The 20,601-nt window shown below is 41.9% G+C and overlaps 1 protein-coding gene across 5 annotated transcripts in view; it reads left to right on the plus strand.

Annotated features, from left to right (window-relative positions):
- ASCC1 (activating signal cointegrator 1 complex subunit 1) overlaps nucleotides 1–20,601 on the plus strand; it is a 107,177-nt gene that overhangs the window by 3,154 nt on the left and 83,422 nt on the right. For all 5 annotated transcript variants that reach the window (XM_079793298.1, XM_079793301.1, XM_079793302.1 and 2 more), the window contains exons 3-5: nucleotides 558–657; nucleotides 7,210–7,307; nucleotides 9,917–10,095. In XM_079793298.1, the coding sequence (XP_079649424.1) occupies nucleotides 558–657; nucleotides 7,210–7,307; nucleotides 9,917–10,095 (377 nt within the window). The remainder of the gene's footprint in view (nucleotides 1–557; nucleotides 658–7,209; nucleotides 7,308–9,916; nucleotides 10,096–20,601) is intronic.

The following is a 20,601-nucleotide window of genomic DNA, read 5'->3' on the forward strand; positions in this document are numbered from 1 at the left end:
CCACGTTGGTGGGGCAGTAAAAAATTTTTTTTTTAAATATTTTTATTGATTTCAAAGAGGAAGGGAGAGGGAGTGAGAGATAGAAACATCAATGATGAGAGAGAATCATTGATCGGCTGCCTCCTGCACATCCCCCACTGGGGATCAAGCCCGCAACCCGAGCATGTGCTCTTGACTGGAATTGAACCTGGACCTTCCAGTCCGCCGTCCAACGCTGTATCCACTTAGCCAAACCAGCTAGGGCAAAACATTTTTTATTAGGTTTTAGCTTTCTGGGAGAAAACAGTTGGGAGAAACAGTGGTATGTACTTACTAATTTTCCAAGGTTCCAAAATTGGAAGATTTGAAATAGTCAGGTGTTTTTTATTTTTTATTTTCCTTCTAAGAGCAGGTCACAAGGACCGTCAGAACAGTGCTCTGCAATGTAAAGTGTTGGGCTGTTGTGTGTGCATGTGTGTTGCTTTTTTTTTAAACCTTGAGAGTGGTTGTCAGCTTGGGGAGAAGACTGTTGTCCACAGAGCAGCAGCTCTGTGCAAGATTTTATGGTTTCTGTGCAGGTTTCGTGGAGTGTGCAGAAGAACCCTGTGATGGCTACGAGGTGGTGCAGACCCAGCAAGGTTTCCAGTGTACCGTGAAGGCCCCCAGCCTGCTCTACAAGTGAGTGAGGTCCTGGCAGCTTCGTGAGGAGGCTTTTCCAGGAAACTCAGCATCAACCTGACTCTTCTCTCTTCCACACTTAATTGCAATGCTTGATTACTAATGACAAAATAGTTTAGGGTTTAATGTCCTAGAATTTCTTTTTTACAATAATTTTTATTTTTTAATTACAGTTGACATATATTAGTTTTAGTTGTACACCCCAGTGATTAGACATTATACAACTTACTAAGTGATCATCCTAATAAATCTCATACCTATCTGATACCATACCTATTTATTAGAATACTAGTGGCCCGGTGCATGGATTCGTGCACATTGAAAGGAAATTAATTAGAAGAAAGATTTGTGCAGTAATTACATCACTGCAAAATATTACATGTCAAAATAGTATATATAATAGCTATATATATAAAAGCCTAAGCGACTGTCTGACTGTTTGACGGTCCGACTGGTAGCTATGATGTGCAATGACCACCAGGGTGCAGACACTCAATGAAGGAGCTGATGAGCTGCGGTGACTTAGCAGCTGCGGTTCTTGGGTGACACACCCGGAACCAGAGAGGAGGGAGCCCAGTTCCGGGGTGCATTACCCGAGAACTGACCTCTCACAATCTGGGACCCCTCGGGGGATGTCGGAGAGCCAGTTTCGGCCCAGTCCCCACAGGCCAGGTTGAGGGACCCCACATGTGCACGAATTCGTGCACTGGGCCTCTAGTAGTAGTATAAAATTAAAATACAAAATATTTTAATATTGCTATTCGACCTCCTTTTTCTATAATACAAGTGTCAGAGATGAAAGAAAATTAGTAAAATGTATATGAAAATAATATATAAATTGGTTAATGAATAAACAATAACATGATATAAAAACAAAGACATGATATAAAGAGGTATGGGCATATTGAGGGCAGATGCTGTTTGTTTGATAGATTTTATGAAAATCTGAAGCATGAACCAAGACAGACTATTCGTATGGAAAAGCCACTGGAAACAGTTTGGGTGGGCTGGAAAGTTGGGTAGGGTGGGGTCTCAGGGAATTACCACGGCAGGGCAAACAGTGTTAGCCAGGTTGGTGGTGTCTGTTTGCCAGCTCTGTGGGGCGGGACATCTCAGAAAAGGAACAATGGCCTCTGCCCTTCTGTCTGGCAGAAAGCTGCTCCTCTAGCTCTTGGCTTGATACAGACAATTCAGTCCTCACAGCACGACTCTGGTGCCTTTTGAGCTGCTGCCCCAGTGCTTGAGCTCGGAAGGAGTAAGTGCAATTAAGTCCATGTGTGGGCCCTTTAAGGGGAACACCTGGGACTCCAGCAGCCCTCTGACTTGCTCACCCCAATCCCCACTGATTTGACAGCCAGTAGGTATGGGGACTTCTCTTCCTAGCACGGGAACCCTGGGCTGGGGAGCCTGGTGTGGAGCTGGGACCCCTTGCTCCTTAGGAGGGACCTCTACAGCTGAGATATCCCTCCCAATTAGCTGCCACTGAAACAAGGAAGGGTTTAGGATAGAAGAAGCAACAGGAGAGAGCCTAGGCAGGTCTGCCTTGGCTCTAGAAACAGAAATGAGCCTAGTGGGGCTGCTTTGGCTCACTGAGAAGTCAGAGAAAAGGGGGGCCTTAGAGACAGGTTTAGGTGCTGCCCATTGCTCCTGTCTTATGGGGTCCCTTAGGGTTTAGGAGATGCATGTTTGTGGGGGATGGGAAAAGCTTGGGGGCATGCTCCCGGCAAGGAGAGTGCACTGACATTTTCTTCTAAGAAACATGACTTGAAAAAGTTGTGGCTCAGTTCCTGATAAAATCAATGTAATGTGTTTTATTTAATGTGCATATCTGCTACTGCTAAGGTGTGTAAAAATTCCTTAGATTTCTGATTCCAACATCATCTTTGAATTCTATGTATTTTAAGTACTGTACCAGATGACTTGTGTGTTGGATTAGATATTGATTCTGTTAAATTCAAATTAATAGACAATATTTACTAGGAAGATTCCTTTTTATGAATCATTTCTGTAGGCTTGTTGGGATCAAGGAACAAATTACCTGGCCAAACTAATTTGTAATCAAAGCTAATGGTGGATTAGATCAGTACTGTGGTTCTCACCCTCAGGTGCACATTAGCATCACCTGGGGAGCTTTTAAAACCTTGATATCTGGCTGCACCTCAGACCAATTAAATCAGAATCTGTGGAGCTGGATGCAGGTATCATTAGTTTTTTTAAAGAACTCCAGGTGATTTCACTGTGCAGCCAAGATTGAGAACCGCTCAATCTGGTAGGAATTTCCACTTTTACATTTAATAAAGCAGTCATCCTTTCACCCTGTATGTGTATTATTGTAGTGAATGTCTTAAGAGTTTCCATGTAAATCTCTTTTGAGTCTGCCTGTATTTTAATTGGGAGTCTGCCATTATGGGCTTAATGAGGATAGCATGGACTGTCCTGAGCTATGTGCCAGTCACTGGGAAGCCCTTTTTATATATGATCCCATTTAATCTTTGCAACAACCTTAGGATACTTAGGTGTTATTCACTCCATTTTTATAAGTGAAGAAATAGGCTTAGAGTGGTTAAGTGACTTGCCCAAGGTTTGTTTGAGTCCAAGCATCTTTAACCTTCAAATATTTCCCTTTCTAAGGTGTGTGGACAATTAGCACTTTGAGCCAGCCACTTTTTATGATGGGCTTGTTCACTAACAACATGTTATCAAATAGGGGCCTGGTTGAAAGCACCCCTTACTGATAAGGCCTGTAAAGACAAACTCCTGACAGAGTTGATGTGATAGAATCTCTAGCCCAGTGATGGGCAACCTTTTGAGCTTGGTGTGTCAAACTTCGCCAAAAAACTGAGCATAACTCGGGTAGTGTGTCACTTTGAGGAAAAAACATTATTTCGCAAATGTTTCATCCTTGGCATGCGGCCGCCTCAGCGGCCGCGTGTCATCAGAAATGGCTACGCGTGTCAGTGCTGACACACGTGTCATAGGTTCGCCATCACTGCTCTAGCCCAACACAGAGAAAAACCCTATGTAAATTGGGGAGTTCTAATCCTCTTCTAAACATCTCGTAATTTTAGAACTGGCTTGTTACCATAGATCTTAATGGAAATAATTGGGTTTGGTTAACCCATCTAAAAACAAATGTACACTCACACCTGTCAGAATGGCTATCATCAATATATCAATAAACAGCAAGTTTGGTGATTATGTGGAGAAAAGGGAACCCTTGTACACTGTTAGTGGGAATGCAAAATGGTGCAGTAACTATGGAAAACAGTATGTAGGTTTCTCAAAAAATTAAAAATGAAACTGCCCTGTGACCAAGCATTTCCACTTCTGGGTATACTAGTATATCTAAAGAAACCCAAAATGTTAATATGCACCCCTATGTTCATTGCAGTTTTATTTACAACTACTGGCCCAGTGCACGAATTCATGCACATTGAAAGGAAATTAATTAGAAGAAATATTTTAATATTGCTATTCGCCCTTTCTCTATAATAGAAGTGTCAACCAAATTCACGATCGACAATGACAGATTGAAACACACACATTCGATTGGCGCCAGCGAGAGCTCTATATGTATCGCGCATGGGCGAGTCAACTTAGCCTTTTATATATATAGGATAAACTTGCTTAATTAGACCTGCTTTCTGATTTAGCTAAACTTTTTTCAGCTCAGTGAAGCACCCCAACTTCTCTTTCAGCTAATTGTCAGCAACACAGCAGTAAATATCAACAGGAAGCAGATTATTATTGTAGATCACACAGGGAGAACAAAGGGTAAAATATTTACTGCAGCAGAGTTTGCCTATATTCTGCGTAGTGAGAAAACCTGAAATAATTTTCAAGGTATACCATTTCTTCATTTCAGTTGGGTCAAGTTTCTGAGCTTTCTAAATCTCTGTTTTCTGGCTAATGAAAGGAAAATAGGATTTCACCAAGTCTCCTATCTACATACTCCAGGACTTCTGTGAGGATCAAATGAGATGAGGCACGAGAAAATGCTTCACAGACATTGGTTCAAGTGTAAAATGTTTGCACCTGGCTATAAAGCAAGTTGTGTTCCTGGGCTGAAGAAACTCCAAGGAGGCTAGTCACTAGGGAGAGGAAGCTGGGCGTTGCTACGTGACATCATTACCCGATGCCCACAGCCACTGTTTCCTCCGGGCTGGGCCGTGGGCTGCATTTTGTGCCATGGGGTCTCAGCAGCGTCGGCTACGATTTGGTGGGCTGTCACTCCAGGGTGGTGGTGGGGCTTGTGTCCCACTTGGGGGAAGCCGAGTGTTGCTTTGTGGCGCCAGGTCCACACTGCCATTTCTCTGTAAATGTCCAGTGCACGTCACAGCAGCTCCTGCATTGAGCATCTGCCCCCTGGTGGTCAGTGCGTGTCATAGCGACCAGTTGGATGGTTGGACACTTAGCATATTAGCATTTTGTATATATAGATTATATATAGAGAGTAGAGGCCCGCCCCTGCCGCCGCCGCAGCTGCCACTGCCTTGGCCTCCGCCCGCCACTGCGACGGCTGGAAGGAAGGACATATGGAAGGATGTCTGATCTAATTAGCATATTATGCTTTTATTATTATAGATAGATAGCCAAGATATGGAAGCAACCCAAGTGCCCATCAATATGAGTGGATAAAAAAGCTGTGGAACATATATACAATGGAATATTACTCAGCTATAAAAAAGACTTAAATCTTAACATTTTCAACAGCATGGTTGGACCTAAAAGGGTATTATGCTGAGTGAACTAAGTCAGAGAAAGACAAATACCATATGATTTCATTTATATGTGGGATCTAAAGCAGCGGTCGCCAACCTTTAGGATCTCACGAACCACCAGTGGTCCATGGACCACTGATTGGCGACTGCTGCTCCAAAGGTTTCCTTAAACCAGCGGTTGCCAACCTTTTGGACCTCACGGACCACCAGTGGTCCGCGGACCACCAGTTGGCGACCACTGATCTAAAGAACAAAATAAAGGAAAAAAATAAACAGATTTATAGATACAGAGAACAAACTGATGGTTGCCAGAGGGGAAGGGAGTTGGGGGACTGGGTGAAAAGATGAAGGTATTAAGAAGTGGAAATTGGTAGTTACAGAATAGTCATGGGGATGTAAAGTACAGCATAGGAAATATAGTCAATAATATTGTATTACTATGTGTGGTGCCAGGTGGGTTCTTGAAAGATCTGGGGATCACTTTGTAAAGTATATGATTGTCTAGCCACTATGCTGCACACCTGAAACTAATATAAAATAATATGGAAAAAATTTAAAGCAAATGAACAGTTTTAGACATAGTCACCCATGCTACTGGGTACTGTATTGAAATCATAGAAGCCAAAATACTGTTGATGATGGGGGAGTTTTTTCTCTTAACTTTATTCAGTATAGTCCAGTGATGGTCTCTTAATGCTTTATAGATACGAAAACTTCTCTCCTGGGATCTAGTAGTCTCATTCACTGTAACAAATCTAATTATTATGGGTTCCAGAAGATAACTTTGGAATATCAGAATTATTTATACTAGGAGTGCTAGGCAAGTAGTGTAAATGAATCAATAGATAATCAGGTGGAGTAGGTGAAAGGTAGTAGGTAGTGATGGGATTCATGATGAGCTCATGTTCCATTTTTAGAGATGAGAATAGGCTTCAGTCTGTTGTTGTCATATCTTCTAACTTATCTATAGAACCTGGAAATCTAAATTTAGGTGAAATTTCCAAATTTTTAGTAAAATCTCCCAAATAAAACATGTCTATGTGAATTCAGCCTCCTGAGGTTTACCTGTTGATACTCTGTGCATTTGAATCTATCCTGAATGGTGGATGCTGCTCTTTGCTAAGCTCTTTACCCTTATTTAATTAATTAAGGACAATTCCCTTAGGATGAATTCGTAATGTAGTTACTAGTAACGTATACTCCAAAAGGACAAGGCTCTCCCCCCTCAAACTGTAGTCCCATTGGTTGCTGGAATTGCCTTTGAGACTATGTCAGCTTTCCTTTCAGTCAAGTGCAGACTCAGATTTTAATGTAATTTTGAGAAGCAAACAGATGTTAGGCATTGTTATTATTCCTTTACATTGACTTTGGCTGTAGGACATCCTTTTGTCAATGAGTGTAATGCTGTATGTTCTGTAAAGCTACATGACTTGTGCCAGGCCAGTGTGGTCAGTGGTTGAGCATCAACTCATGAACTAAGATGTCACCAGTTCGATTCCTGTCAGGGCACAGGCCTGGGTTATGGGCTTGATCACTAGTAGGGGGTGTGCAGGAGGCAGCCAATCAATGTTTCTCTCTCACCGATGTTTCTATCTCTCTCTTCCTCTCCCCTTATCTCTCTCTAAAATTAAAACAAAACAAAACAAAAAAACCCCCACAAAAACAAAACAAAACTATATAACTTGTAAGTTCCTCTACATTTATTGAGCTTTTACTGAAGCACTTTTCTGTAACGGAGTATCTCTGGCGACTTAAACATGATGGAATTCTTTATTTTGGCACATTTTTGCCCAATCTCCTTCCAGTAATTATTTTTTTCTTTATATTATAGGCATATAGTTGGAAAGAGAGGGGACACTAAGAAGAAACTAGAGGTGGAGACCAAAACTTCTATTAGTATTCCTAAACCTGGACAAGAAGGAGAAATTGGTGAGACCCAGTGTATATGTTATATTTGCAGTCATTTTTGTGTGTGTACGGAATAATGTAACCCAACTGAGGTGTTTAGTGACTGTATTCTTTATGAGGTTCTGTAGCTATTGGCCTTTTTGTGATATATCAGTATCAATCTAACAAATGGAGAAAGATGTAATTATACAACCTTATCTTGATTGAATACCTGGGCCTTCATTTTGTACTTTACCAGGCACTGATGGGATAAAGCTTCCGGATTTCATTGTGATTTGATTTATTTTATGCTTTAGTAGCTTGAAGTGGAGTGTGTGAATTGTTTCAAGTTAGAATTAGAGAAAACCAATGAGACCTGCAAATTTGAAATGAAGTCCAGCCCTTTCCATAAGTGTTTGCTTGTTTTTACCTTGCTTTGTAGACTCTGAGTAGTGATTAAAATGCCAGCCTGATTCAAATAACTGCTCAAGTGAGGAAAAATCGTTTGGTAATATAAAACAAGTCAGAAAATGTCTGTACCAAACATCAGTGTGAACCAAGGGCAACAGCTTTGAGTGAGGGGCAGTGTTGGAGACAAATTTTTTAAAAATTCATCCTAAAACTATAGGACTTCTAAAAAATCAGCTAAGTTCAGCAACCTCAAGTGAGGAAAAATCGTTTGGTAATATAAAACAAGTCAGAAAATGTCTGTACCAAACATCAGTGTGAACCAAGGGCAACAGCTTTGAGTGAGGGGCAGTGTTGGAGACAAATTTTTTAAAAATTCATCCTAAAACTATAGGACTTCTAAAAAATCAGCTAAGTTCAGCAACCTTCAATAATTATTTTCCATAAACACCCACAGGTTGTATTGTTTTAGGAGAAAAAAATTCAAGTACTCTTCTTATTTTGTGCTACATAAGAATAATCACTGTGACAGATAAGAAACAGTTGACTGTAGAGCAGTGCTGTTCAAAAGAACTTTCTGTGATGATGGTATGCTCTATGTCTGCACTGTCCAGCACAGGAGCCACTGGCCACATGTGACCACGAGTACTTGAAATGTGGCTAGTGTGACTGAGGAACTGAGTTTGTAATTCTATTTAATTCTAATTCATTTAACCTCTAGTTTCACTAGCTGCATGTGGACTCCTGTATTGGACAGCACAGTACTAGAGTTTCCCCAGCATCTTGTAACTTCAGTAAACTCCAGCCTAAGAACTTTAACAACATTTATAAAGGACTTTTTAAAAATAAAATATTCAGTTCATTAGAATTACAAGTGAAGCCATGGCTGGTTTGGCTTAGTGGTTAGGGCAACTGAAGAGATGAGGGTGTGATCCCCAGTCAAGGGCTTGTACCTGGGTTGCAGGTTCAATTCCTGGTCCTGGTCAGGGCTTGTGCGGGAGGCAGCCAATCCATGTGTTTCTCTCACATCGAAGTTTCTTTCTCTCTCCTCGGCCCTCCTTCCCTTCCTCTCTCTCTAAAAATCAATGGAAAAAATACCCTTGGTGAGGTTTAACAAAACAAACAAACAAACAAACAAAAAAAGATTTACAAATAAAAAAAAACAACTTGCGTCTTTCCTTAAGCTTTAAAGTTCAAGTTACAAATATTGAAATATTTTATAATTGCATTTAAGCTTATTTATCTACTTTTCCCCCCTAATTTTATAATTACTGTATGCTTTAAACATGGAAGCTTGCAGAAATTATATACTGGTATAAAGGGAAATCTTTTGTAATAGGAACTCCAGATCTAATTGCCATTGACAGTTGAATATGTTCCCCATTTTTGCTATCCATATGGTAATATATAAATAATTTTTATTTTTAAAAATATATTTGTATTGATTTCAGAGAGGTAAGGAGAAGGAGAGAGAGATAGAAACATCAATGATGAGAGAGAATCATTGATTGGCTGCCTCTTGCATGCCCACTCCTGTTGATCGAACCTGCATCCCAGGCATGTACCCTTGACTGGAATCGAATCTGGGACCCTCTGGTCCATAGGCCGATGCTCTATCCACTGAGCCAAACTGGCTAGGCTGGGTTTCTTTCTATCTAGGTGTGGGAATTGCTGAGTCATATGGTAATTCCTTTTTAACTTTAAAAAATATACATATTTTTATTGATTTCAGGGAGGAAGAGAGATAGAAATATCAAGGATGAGAGAAAATCATTCATTGGCTGCCTCCTGCATGCCCCCTACTGGGTGGGGATCAAGCCCCACAACCCAGGCATGAGCCCTGATTGGGAATTGAAGTGTGGCCACCTGGTTCATAGGTCGAAGCTCAACTGCTGAGCCTACACTGCCAGGCCATTTTTAACTTTTTAAGGAACTGCAAAACTTTTTTATAGCAGCTGCATCATTTTACATTTCCACCAACAAAGTATGAGGGTTTGCTTTGTAGCTTTTGCTTTGTAGCTCATTTTCTAGTTCATCAGCTGGTCTTTAAGGATTTTTTGTTTTAAGACCTCATCTGCTTAGATTGAATTCATTTTAACTTTCTTACTCTTGATTCTGTTCGCTGTTTAGAATTATGTACACATTCAGCAGCTCCTAACATATGACAGTATCAGGAGGTCGCCTATCTTACAAGCATTTGATGGTCCTTGAGTAGGTTAATTGTATATTTTGTTTGTTTGCAGTAATCACTGGCCAGCATCGAAGTGGTGTAATTTCAGCCCGAACTCGGATTGATGTTCTTTTGCTCACTTTTAGAAGAAAACAGCCCTTCACTCACTTTCTTTCCTTTTTCCTCAATGAAGTTGAGGTTCAGGAACGATTCCTGAAGTTCCAGGAGGAAGTACTAGAGAAGTGCTCCATGGTAAGTAGCAAACTAAACAAATCAAAAAATTTAAAAGAAAAATGAAGAGTACAAAAAGAAAAATGAAGAGTACAGGTTCATAATTGAAACAGTAGATACAAATTTTTTCTACCAAAAAGGTAATCATTTCTGATGGTTCCTTTTAATTCTAAGCTGAAAACAAAACAAAACTGTAGACATATCAGGATATAAGTGTCTATATATTATTGAAATATTATTAAAAAATTTTAAGACACAAAAGGATCATCTTAATATACATACTAACCTGCACCTTGTGGATGGCAATGTTAATGAGATGTCATTATCTGTAGATCTTCTACCTCTGACAGTCATGGATTATTTGGGGTTAGTAACAAAAAACAATTTTGCATGTAGAATTTTTATACTTACACTAGAGGCCTGGTGCACAAATTCATGCACTGGTGGGTCCCTTGGTGTGGCCTGCGGAGATCGGGCCCCCAGCTCATGCCCCCAGCCTTGCAGCCCCACCTGGCACCCTGCTGTGGCCTGGCACCACCCTCTCACCTGCTCCACCATCCCGCCTGTGGGGCAATCAATCGAGGCCGGGGCCCCCTGCTGCCGCTGCTGGTCGTCGTTTGCAGGATGGTCGGGGCTGGGCCCCCCCCTCCCGCCTGGCTCCCTCAGCACCTGGGAGCTGGGAGGCAGCCCTGCCCCCCGCCACCACCACTGGTGCAGGGAGATCAGGCCCCTGCTTGCACCTGCCTTGGCCTGGTGTTGCCTGCTCACCTATTCCACCATCCTGCTCTCGTAGGGACCCATCAGAGCCAGCAGCACCTCCACTGCTGCCCACTGCCAGCACTGTGTTGCTGACGCCTGCAATGTTCCGTGCTGCCCCCTGGTGGTCAGTGCACTCATAGCAAGTGGTCGAACTCCTGGGCTCCTGGTTGAACTCCTGGTTGAACCAAGGGGACAATTTGCATATTAAGCTTTTATTATATAGGACTAGAGGCCCGGTGCACGAAATTCGTGCACGGGGTGGTGTGTGTCCCTCAGCCCAGCCTGCACCCTCTCCAATCAGGGACCCCTCGAGGGATGTCCGACTGCCCATTTAGGCCTGATCCTACCGGGATCGGGCCTAAACGGGCAGTCGGACATCCCTCTCACAATCCAGGACTGCTGGCTCCCAACTGCTCACCTGCCTGCCTTCCTGATTGCCCCTAACCACTTCTGCCTGCCAGCCTGATCACCCCCTAACCACTCCCCTGCCAGCCTGATTGATGCCTAACTGCTCCCCTGCAGGCTTGATCGCCCCCAACTGCCCTCCCCTGCTGACCTGATCACCCACAACTGCCCTCCCTTGCAGACCTGGTCCCTCCCAACTGCCCTCCCCTGCTGGCCATCTTGTGACGGCCATCTTGTGTCCACATGGGGGCAGCCCTCTTGTGTGTTGGAGTGATGGTCAATTTAGATATTACTCTTTTATTAGATAGGATAGAGGCCTGGTGCACATTTGGGGGCCGGCTGGTTTGCCCTGAAGGCTGTCCCGGATCAGGGTGGGGGTTCCTTTGAGGTGTGGGGTGGCCTGGGTGAGGGGCCTGTGGTGGTTTGCAGGCCAGCCATGCCCCCCCCCCCCCCCCCCCCCCCCCGGCGACCCAAGCGGAGGCCCTGGTATCTGGGATTTATTTATCTTCTATAATTGAAACTTTATAGCCTTGAGCGGAGGCCAGGGTGGGTGGAAAGCTTGGCTTCCTCCATTGCCAGGGAAACCCAAACCTCCTGCTCACTCCATGGCTGCAGCCATTTTTGTTGGGATTTATTTATCTTCTATAATTGAAACTTTGTAGCCTCAAGCGGAGGCCTGGGCCGGCCAGGAAGCTTGGCTTCCTCCATTGCCAGGGGCAACCCTAGTCTCCTGCTCTCTGCAGCTCAGTGGCTGCCGCCGTTTTCTTTGGGATTTATTTATCTTCTATAATTGAAACTTTGTAGCCTTGAGTGGAGTCCAGGGCTGGCCAGGGTGTGTGGGAAGCTTGGCTTCCTCCATTGCCGGGGACACCCAAGCCTCCTGCTTGCTCCGTGGACACTGCCATCTTGGTTGGGTTAATTTGCATACTCGCTCCTGATTGGCTGGTGGGCGTGGCTTGTGGGTGTAGTGGAGGTATGGTCAATTCGCATATTACTCTTTTATTAGATAGGATAACAGTGAAATGCTTGTGACCAGGATAATAGCAGATAATTTAGATTACAAAGTAAGTTTTTTTTAAATCCTTACCTGTTGACATGTTTTTATTGATTTTTAGAGAGAGATGAAGGGAGAGAAAGGGGAGGGGAAGAGGGGGAGAGAGAGAGAGAGAGAGAGAGAGAGAAACATCTATGTGAGAGAGAAACATGGATTGGTTGTTTCCCTTACCCACTATGACTGGGAATCAAACCCACAACCTTTTGGTGTACAGGATGACACTCCAACCAACTGAGCCACCTGGCCAGGGCAGAAAATAAGTTTTAAAACTCCTTTTGTATATATTTTTAGGTAATTTAAAGACATATTATTGATTTTTTAAAGAAATTATGAAAGTAATGTATATTTATTATAGAAAATTTAGAAAATACAAAAAGGATTAATAAAAAGGCCCTAGCTGGTTTGGCTCAGTGGATAAGAGTGTTGACCTATGGACCAAAAGGTCTCAGGTTCGATTCTGATCAAGGGCATGTATCTTGGTTGCAGGCTCCTACCTGGCCTGGACCCTGGTTGGGACTCGTGCAGGAGGCACCAATTGATGTGTTTCTCTCACATCGATGTTTCTCTCTGTCTTTCCCTCTCTCTTCCATTCTCCCTAAAAGTCAATGGAAAAATATCCTCGAGTGAGGACTAACAAACAAAACAAAACAAAACAAAACAAAACAAAACAAAAAAGTCACCCATGACCTCACCATTGAGAGATAATGTTTTGGTATATTTGTGTGTGTGTGTGTGTGTGTGTGTGTGTGTGTGTGTGTGTGTACACATACGTTTAAAAAGTAATATGTGTCTAGTATATGGTTTTATATACTGTTTTCTTTGAAATTTAACATTATACCATGATCATTGTTTTGTCACTGAACAAAAACCTAAATATTTTACCTTTGCTTTGGAGACTAGGAAGGAAATTGTAGTAGTGATGGCTAAAATAACATTATTTGATTTCATTAACTGTTCAGATGACTTGATTTTTAATGGCTGCTTACTATTTTGTTATATGGACATATAAAATTTAACCTTTATTTATTCTATTTTGTATTATGAATAATGATGATATGAGTATTCTTGTGCATTAGTCTTCCTAAAAAATATGTTTATTGATTTCAGAGAGGAAGGGAGAGGGAGAGAGAGAGATAGAAACATCAATGATGAGAGAGAATCATTGATCAGCTGCCTCCTGCACGCCCCACACGGGATCAAGCCCACAACCTGGGCATGTGCCCTGACCAGGAATCGAACTGTGATCTCCTAGTTCATAGGTCGACACTCAACTACTGAACCATGCCAGCTGGGCTGCATTAGTCTTAGTTTCTTATTTACTAGAGGCCTGGTGCATGATATTTGTGCCTGGAGGGTGGGAGGTTCCCTCAGCTCGGCCTGCACCCTCTCGCAGTCCCGGACCCATCGGGGGATATCCGCCACTGTGCTCGCCAGCCGTTAGTCCAGCTTCTGGCTGAGCAGCGCTCGCCCTGTGGGAGTGCACTGACCACCAGGGGGCAGCTTCTGTGTTGAGTGTCTGCCCCCCTGGTGGTCAGTGTGTGTCATAGCGACTGGTCGTTCTGCCATTCGGTTTATTTGCATACTATAGGCCCGGTACATGAAATTCGTGCACTGGGGGGCAGGGGGTGTCCCTCAGCCCAGCCTTCACCCTCTCACAATCCGGGACTGCTGGCTCCCAACTGCTCGCCTGCCTGCCAGCCTGATTACCCCCTAACCACTCCCCTGCCAGCCTGATTGATGCCTAACTGCTCCCCTGCCGGCCCAATAGCCCCCAACTGCCCTCCTCTGCTGGCCTGGTTGCCCCAAACTGCCCTCCCCTGCTGGCCTGGTCGCCCCTAACTGCCCTGCCCTGCCGGCCTGGTCACCCCTAACTGCCCTCCCCTGCCAGCCATCTTGTGGCAGCCATCTTGTGCCCACATGGGGGCGGCCATCTTGTGTGAGGGTGTGTCAGTCAATTTGCATATTATCTTTTTATTATATATGATGATTAGCTTTTTATTATATAGGATAGTCCTGGGAGTTGAAAAAGAGTATGTGTATGTTGGAGACTTTTGCTATGTATATCCAGATTACCTTCAGGAAATGCTATAGCATTTTATACTTCAAACTATATCTTTCTATAGGTTTCTTTTCCTACCCTTGCCAATACTGGGTGTTATCATTCTTTTATGTACTTTTTGTAATTCAGTGGACAAAAAATAGCTCATTGCTTTACTGTTCATTTGTATGATTATTGGTATTAAAACTTTTTCATATGTTTAACTCTTCTTCCTTTGTGTTTTGGTTGATTTTTCTCCGAGAGTGTTCATTTCTTAAGTTTTGAGAGTGATTCATGTTGGTGTGTGTTATATTAGTTAATTTCTTTTTATTGCTGAGTAGTATTCCTTTGCTTGAATGAACCAAAACAATTTTTTAAAATTTCTTTATTGAGTAAGGTATTACATATGTATCCTTATTCTCCCATTATCCCCCAGCTCCCATTCATGCCCTCACCCCCTGTTGTCTGTGTCCATTGATTAGGCTTATATGCATGCATGTAAGTCCTTTGGTTGGTCTCTCCCCCTTACCCACACTGTCCCCTACCTTCCCTGAGGTTTGACGTTCTGATTGATGTTTCTCTATCTCTGGATCTATTTTTGTTCATCAGTTTATGTTGTTCATTATATTCCACAAATGAGTGAGATCATGTGATATTTATCTTTCTCTGCCTGGCTTATTTCACTTAGCATAATGCTCTCCATCTCCATCTCCATGTTGTTGCAAATGGTAAGAACTCCTTTTTTACCGCAGCATAGTATTCCATTGTGTAGATGTACCACAGTTTTTTAATCCACTCATCTGCTGATGGGCACTTAGGCTGTTTCCAAATCTTACCTATGGTGAATTGTGCTGTTATGAACATAGAGGTGCATATATCCTTTCTGATTGGTGTTTCTGATTTCTTGGGATATATTCCTAGTAGTGGGATCACTGGGTCAAATGGGAGTTCCATTTTTAGTTTTTTGAGGAAACTCCATACTGTTCTCCACAGTGGCTGCACCAGTCTACATTCCCACCAACAGTGCACGAGGGTTCCTTTTTCTTTGCATCTTCGCCAGCACTTGTCATTTGTTGACTTGTTGATAATAGCCATTCTGACAGGTGTGAGATGATACCGCATTGTTGTTTTGATTTGCATCTCTCTGATGATTAGTGACTTTGAGCAGGTTTTCATATGTCTCTTGGCCTTCCTTCTGTCTTCTTTCGAAAAGTGTCTATTTAGATCAGTCGCCCGTTTTTTGATTGGGTTGTTTATCTTCTTTTTGTTAAGCTGCATGAGTTCCCTGTAAATGTTGGAGATTAAACCTTTATCGTTGATATCATTGGCAAATATGTTCTCCCATGCAGTGGGCTTTCTTGTTGTTTTATTGATGGTTTCCTTTGCTGTGCAAAAGCTTTTTATTTTGATGTAGTCCCATTTGTTTATTTTCTCTTCAGTTTCCATTGCCCTAGGAGCAGTATCAGTGAAGAAATTGCTTTGGCATATGTCAGAGATTTTTCTGCCTATGAATTCCTCTAGTATTTTTATGGTTTCCCGTTGTATGTTTAAGTCCTTGATCCATTTTGAGTTTATTTTTGTGTATGGTGTAAGTTGGTGGTCTAGTTTCATTTTTTTGCGTGTATCTGTCCAATTTTCCCAACACCATTTATTGAAGATACTGTCTTGACTCCATTGTATGTTCATGCCTCCTTTGTCAAATATTAATTGAGCATAGTGGTTTGGGTCGATTTCTGGGTTCTCTATTCTATTCCATTGATCTATATGTCTTGAACCAAAATTTTTTATCCATTTAACTGTTGATGGATGTGTGGGTGGTTTCTAGTTTTGGCTGTTAAATAAAGCTACTACATATAATAATTTGTGCAGAAATCTTCGTATTAAATATACATTTTTATTCCTTTTGGGCAAATACTTAGGAGTATAATTGTGCAGGTATATGCTTACTTTTATAGGAAATGGTTAGACCTTTTCCCAACGAGGCCGTGCCTCTTCTACTACAAATGATGTATGAGAGTTTAGGTTGCTCCACATTCTTGCCGACATTTGGTAGTATCTCTCTTATTTGATTTTGGCCTCTTTGGTAGGCATGCTGTAGTATCTCTTGGTTTTATCTGCAGGGAATATGTTCTAACACCCCCATGGATCCCTGAAATCACAGAGTATGGAACCATATATATACTCTGTTTTTTCCTATACATACATACATACATACATACATACATACATACTAGGATAAAGTTTAGGGCTTCTCTTTGGCATATCTACATTGTCAGCAGCACTACTCTTGGACTTTGGAGCCATTAAAGCAACATAAGAGTTACTTGAATATAAATACTGTAATACTGTGATAGGTGATCCTGATAATCAAGATGACTACTAAGTGACTAATGGGTGGGTAGCATATACAGCATGGATTAAACTGGGCAAAAGAGTGATTCACATCCCCGGCTGGACAGAGCTAGCAGGCACAAGATTTCATCACGCTACTCAGTGTGGAGAGAAAACATGGAATTTCCTACCATTTTGAGTGAATCTTTCTCTTGGTTAGGTATTTGCTTGGTTGTTGTAGCTTCTTAATTGGTTTCTATAGTTCTCCCAGAGCTACTTTGGTCCGAATGTTACTGTTTATTTGGTGTTTCTCTGGGGGCATGAGGGTCTAGTTCTTCTTAGTTTGCCATCATGCTGATGTTGCGCTAAGTTTGGGTAATTTTCAGGCATTATTTCCTCAATTATCTTTTTTCTTCTCCTTCTGGTACTCTAATTACACATATATTAGACCAGTTGATATTGCTGCACAGGTTACTGAAGCTCTGTTTATTTGTTTTCCAGACTTCATTTTCTCTCCCTGCTTCAGTTTGGATAGTTTATATGTAGCACTGATTTTTTTGTAAAGTTTGTAATCTGTTATTAATTCCATCCAATGGAATTTTCATTTTTGCTCTTATTTTTATCTTTTAAAGTTCATTTGTCCATTGATTTTCAGACAGAGTGGGAGGGAGAGAAGGAGAGAGAGAGAGAGAGAGAGAGAGAGAGAGAGAGAGAGAGAGAGAGAGAGAGAAAGAGAGAGAGAGAGAGAGAGAGAGAGGAGAGAGAGAAGAGAAACATCTAGGTGAGAGAGTCACATCGATTGATTGATTGCCTCCCGCATGGGCCCTGACTGTGGCTGGGGATCAAGCTCGCAACTGAGGTATGTGCCCTTGACTAGGAATCGAACCTACAACCCTTCAGTCTGTGGGCCAATGCTCTAACCACTGAGAAAAACAGGCCAGGACCCATTTGTTTCTTTTTTTTTTTTTCCATATTATCCTTTTCTCGACTCATTATATTCATGTTGTCCTTGAAATAGTTTAGCTTATTTATAACTAGCAGCCTGTTTGCACGAAGATTTGTGTAATAGACCTTCATTCACCTGCCTGCCTGCACCAGTTTTCTGCCAACACCGGGGACCCAGGCCTTGGCTGTGGCCACCGCCTTCTGCCTTCTTTCAGGGTCGGGGCTTGGCCCCGGGCGGCGGCCTTGGGCTCGGCTGCACCCAGCGTCCCTGCTAAGGATTGTAGGAGCCGACCCCCGGTGGTTGCCTGCGATCCGTGCATGCTCCCCGCTGGTGCCCAAGGCCAGGAAAGCATCCGGCGGAGGCTTTTCCGGCCTTGGGCTCGGCCTCACCCCAGCGTCCCTGCGATGGTTTCCTGGTGGGCGTGGCTTGTGGGTGTAGCGAAGGTACGGTCAATTTGCATATTACTCTATTATTATGTAGGATAGCTATTTTAAAGTCCTCGTTAATTCCATAGCATGGTAGCATTCTAGATCTATTGCTATTGACTGATTTTTATTTTTTTTTAACTGCTTATGGGTCACATTTTTCTGCTGCTTGCAAGTCTGGTAATTTTTTATTGGATGCTGAATATTGTGAATTTACTTTTTTGAGAGCAAATTTTGTTTTTTTCTCTTTAAAGAGTCTTGAACTTTATTCTGGAAAATAGTTACTTGTGGATTAGCATAATTCCAAAGCTTGTTTTTAAGTCTGTTAAGGACAGGTCTAGAGTAATTTTGTTAAAATTTTTTTGAAATTGATTTTTAGAGAGAGAGAGGAAGGATGGCGGGGCGGGGGGAACATCTGTGTGAGAGCGAAACATCAAGCGGGAGAGTGAAACATCAAGTGGTTTACCTTGGGCATGTACTCTGACTGGAATTGGAATCCAACCTCCGGTGCCCAATCAACTGAACCACACCTGCCAGGGCTAGAGTATTCTTTAGGGCTAATTTAGCCTCACTATTAAGGTGTGTCCCTCCTGGAATTTATTCAGTGCTCTTTGTATTTAAGTGTAGTCTCTCCAGTCTGGCTGGTGGGAATTTGAGTGTTTCCCTGCTCTTTGAGCTTTGGGTATTATTTGGCTTACATTTCCCTAATAGTAATTTTTTATCTGTTCTTGTGGATTTCATCTTATGCATGTGCAGATTGTTTTTCAGCCACAGTTTCAGAGACCTCAGGCAGATTTCTAGAGCCCTTGTTGTGTGTGTGTGTGTGTGTGTGTGTGTGTGTGTGTGTGTGTTTTTCATGTTAAAAGTTTTATTTAAAAAAAAGACTAAATATTTTTTTATTTTGCCTAAATGGCAGCATCTCCAAATTCTTTCAATCAATATGCAATCGGTTAATCTCAAATTTTTTTGCTTTCTCTGTTTTAGAGAGTTTCTTTCTTTTCTTTTTTTCTTTTAATACCCATTTAAGTGGGGAAATCCCCTCCAATCCAGAGTGCCAGTCTAATAACAAAATTAGACCTCTGGAGCCTTTGTTTTTGTATAGTTTCCTCCCCTCAGTGCTTAGCCCTGCGAATTTCATTTGCCTTGGCATTACTAAGTTCCAGTTTTTGTCACCTCAACTCACAGGACTTACTGGCTCTTTTTGGGTTCCCCACTCTGTACTACTGTCTGGGAAATTATCTCTATTCAGAAAACCAGGATGGGGCTCAGTTTGCTTGTTTCTCCATTCTAAGGGATTATAGTCTAGCACAGTCCAATGTCTGAAAACATTTGTTTTATATATTTTATGTAGTTTTCTAATTGTTGATAGCAGGAGGGCAAGTCCTGTAGGAGTTAATTCTTTTTTTAAAAAAATATATTTTTAGTTATTTCAGAGAGGAAGGAAGAGGGAGAGAGAGAGATGGAAACTTCAATGAGGAGAGAGAATCATTGATTGGCTACGTCCTGCACGCCTCCTAATGGGGCTCAAGCCCGCAACCCGGGCATGTGCCCTTGACCTGAATTGAACCCGGGTCAGCAGGCCGATGCTCTATCCACTGAGCCAAACCGGCTAAGGCTAGGAGTTAATTCTTCATGGACAAAAGGAAAACATTCTCATACATTTAAAAATTGGTATATGATCGATACATTATAAAATTCCCATAGTTAAAGTACACAGTTCAGTGGTTTTCAGTATATTCACTACATTGTGCAACCATTGTCACTAATTCCAGAGTAATTCTAGCAGCCCAAAAAAGAAACCCCATACACATATCAGCTGTCACTCCCCATTGCCCCCTTCCCCCGGCCTGACAACCACTAATTTAATTTCTGACTATATGGATTTGTTTATTCTGAATACAGGATTTCATATCAATACAGGAATCATATGATGTATGGCCTTTTGTGTCTGGCATCTTTCACTTATAAGGTACTCGAGGTTTATCCACGTTTTATCATATAACACTGCTTCATTTCTTTTTATTGCCCCAAAATATTTCATTGTGTGGATATATAGCATTTTGTTTACTCATTCACTTGATGAACATTTGGGTTGTTTTCTCTTTGGGGCTATTATGAATAATGCTGCTATTCATATATTTTTTCTTCTAATAATTTGTAATATTGTAAATAGGGCTGAATTTATCACTTTTTATTTACTTAGTCGACATTGAGCGATATATAAAATAGCAAATAATTATTGAGCTCTTGCATTGTGCTAGACAGTGTTCTGAGTGCTTCCTCTGTTTATTTTGTTTAATCTTCAGTCCATCTATATGAGGTAGATGTTGACATTCCATTTGACTGATGCAGAAATGGAAACTTAGAGAAGGTAACTTGCCCAAGGTACCCCGCTTGTGGGTGCCACCATGCTCAGTACAATGGATGATGCAGAGTTGTGTAGGACATAGTAACTGCTCTAATTTATACAATTCAATAGAAGAAATATATGAAGTTAGTCCTGGGGGTCACTGTGGGAAATTATTTGAATGAGGGAAAAATTCCTGTTTAAATTGAAGGTATTTTAATG

Source organism: Cnephaeus nilssonii (assembly GCF_951640355.1).
Source record: "Cnephaeus nilssonii genome assembly, chromosome: 16".
NCBI classification, from domain to species: domain Eukaryota; kingdom Metazoa; phylum Chordata; class Mammalia; order Chiroptera; family Vespertilionidae; genus Cnephaeus; species Cnephaeus nilssonii.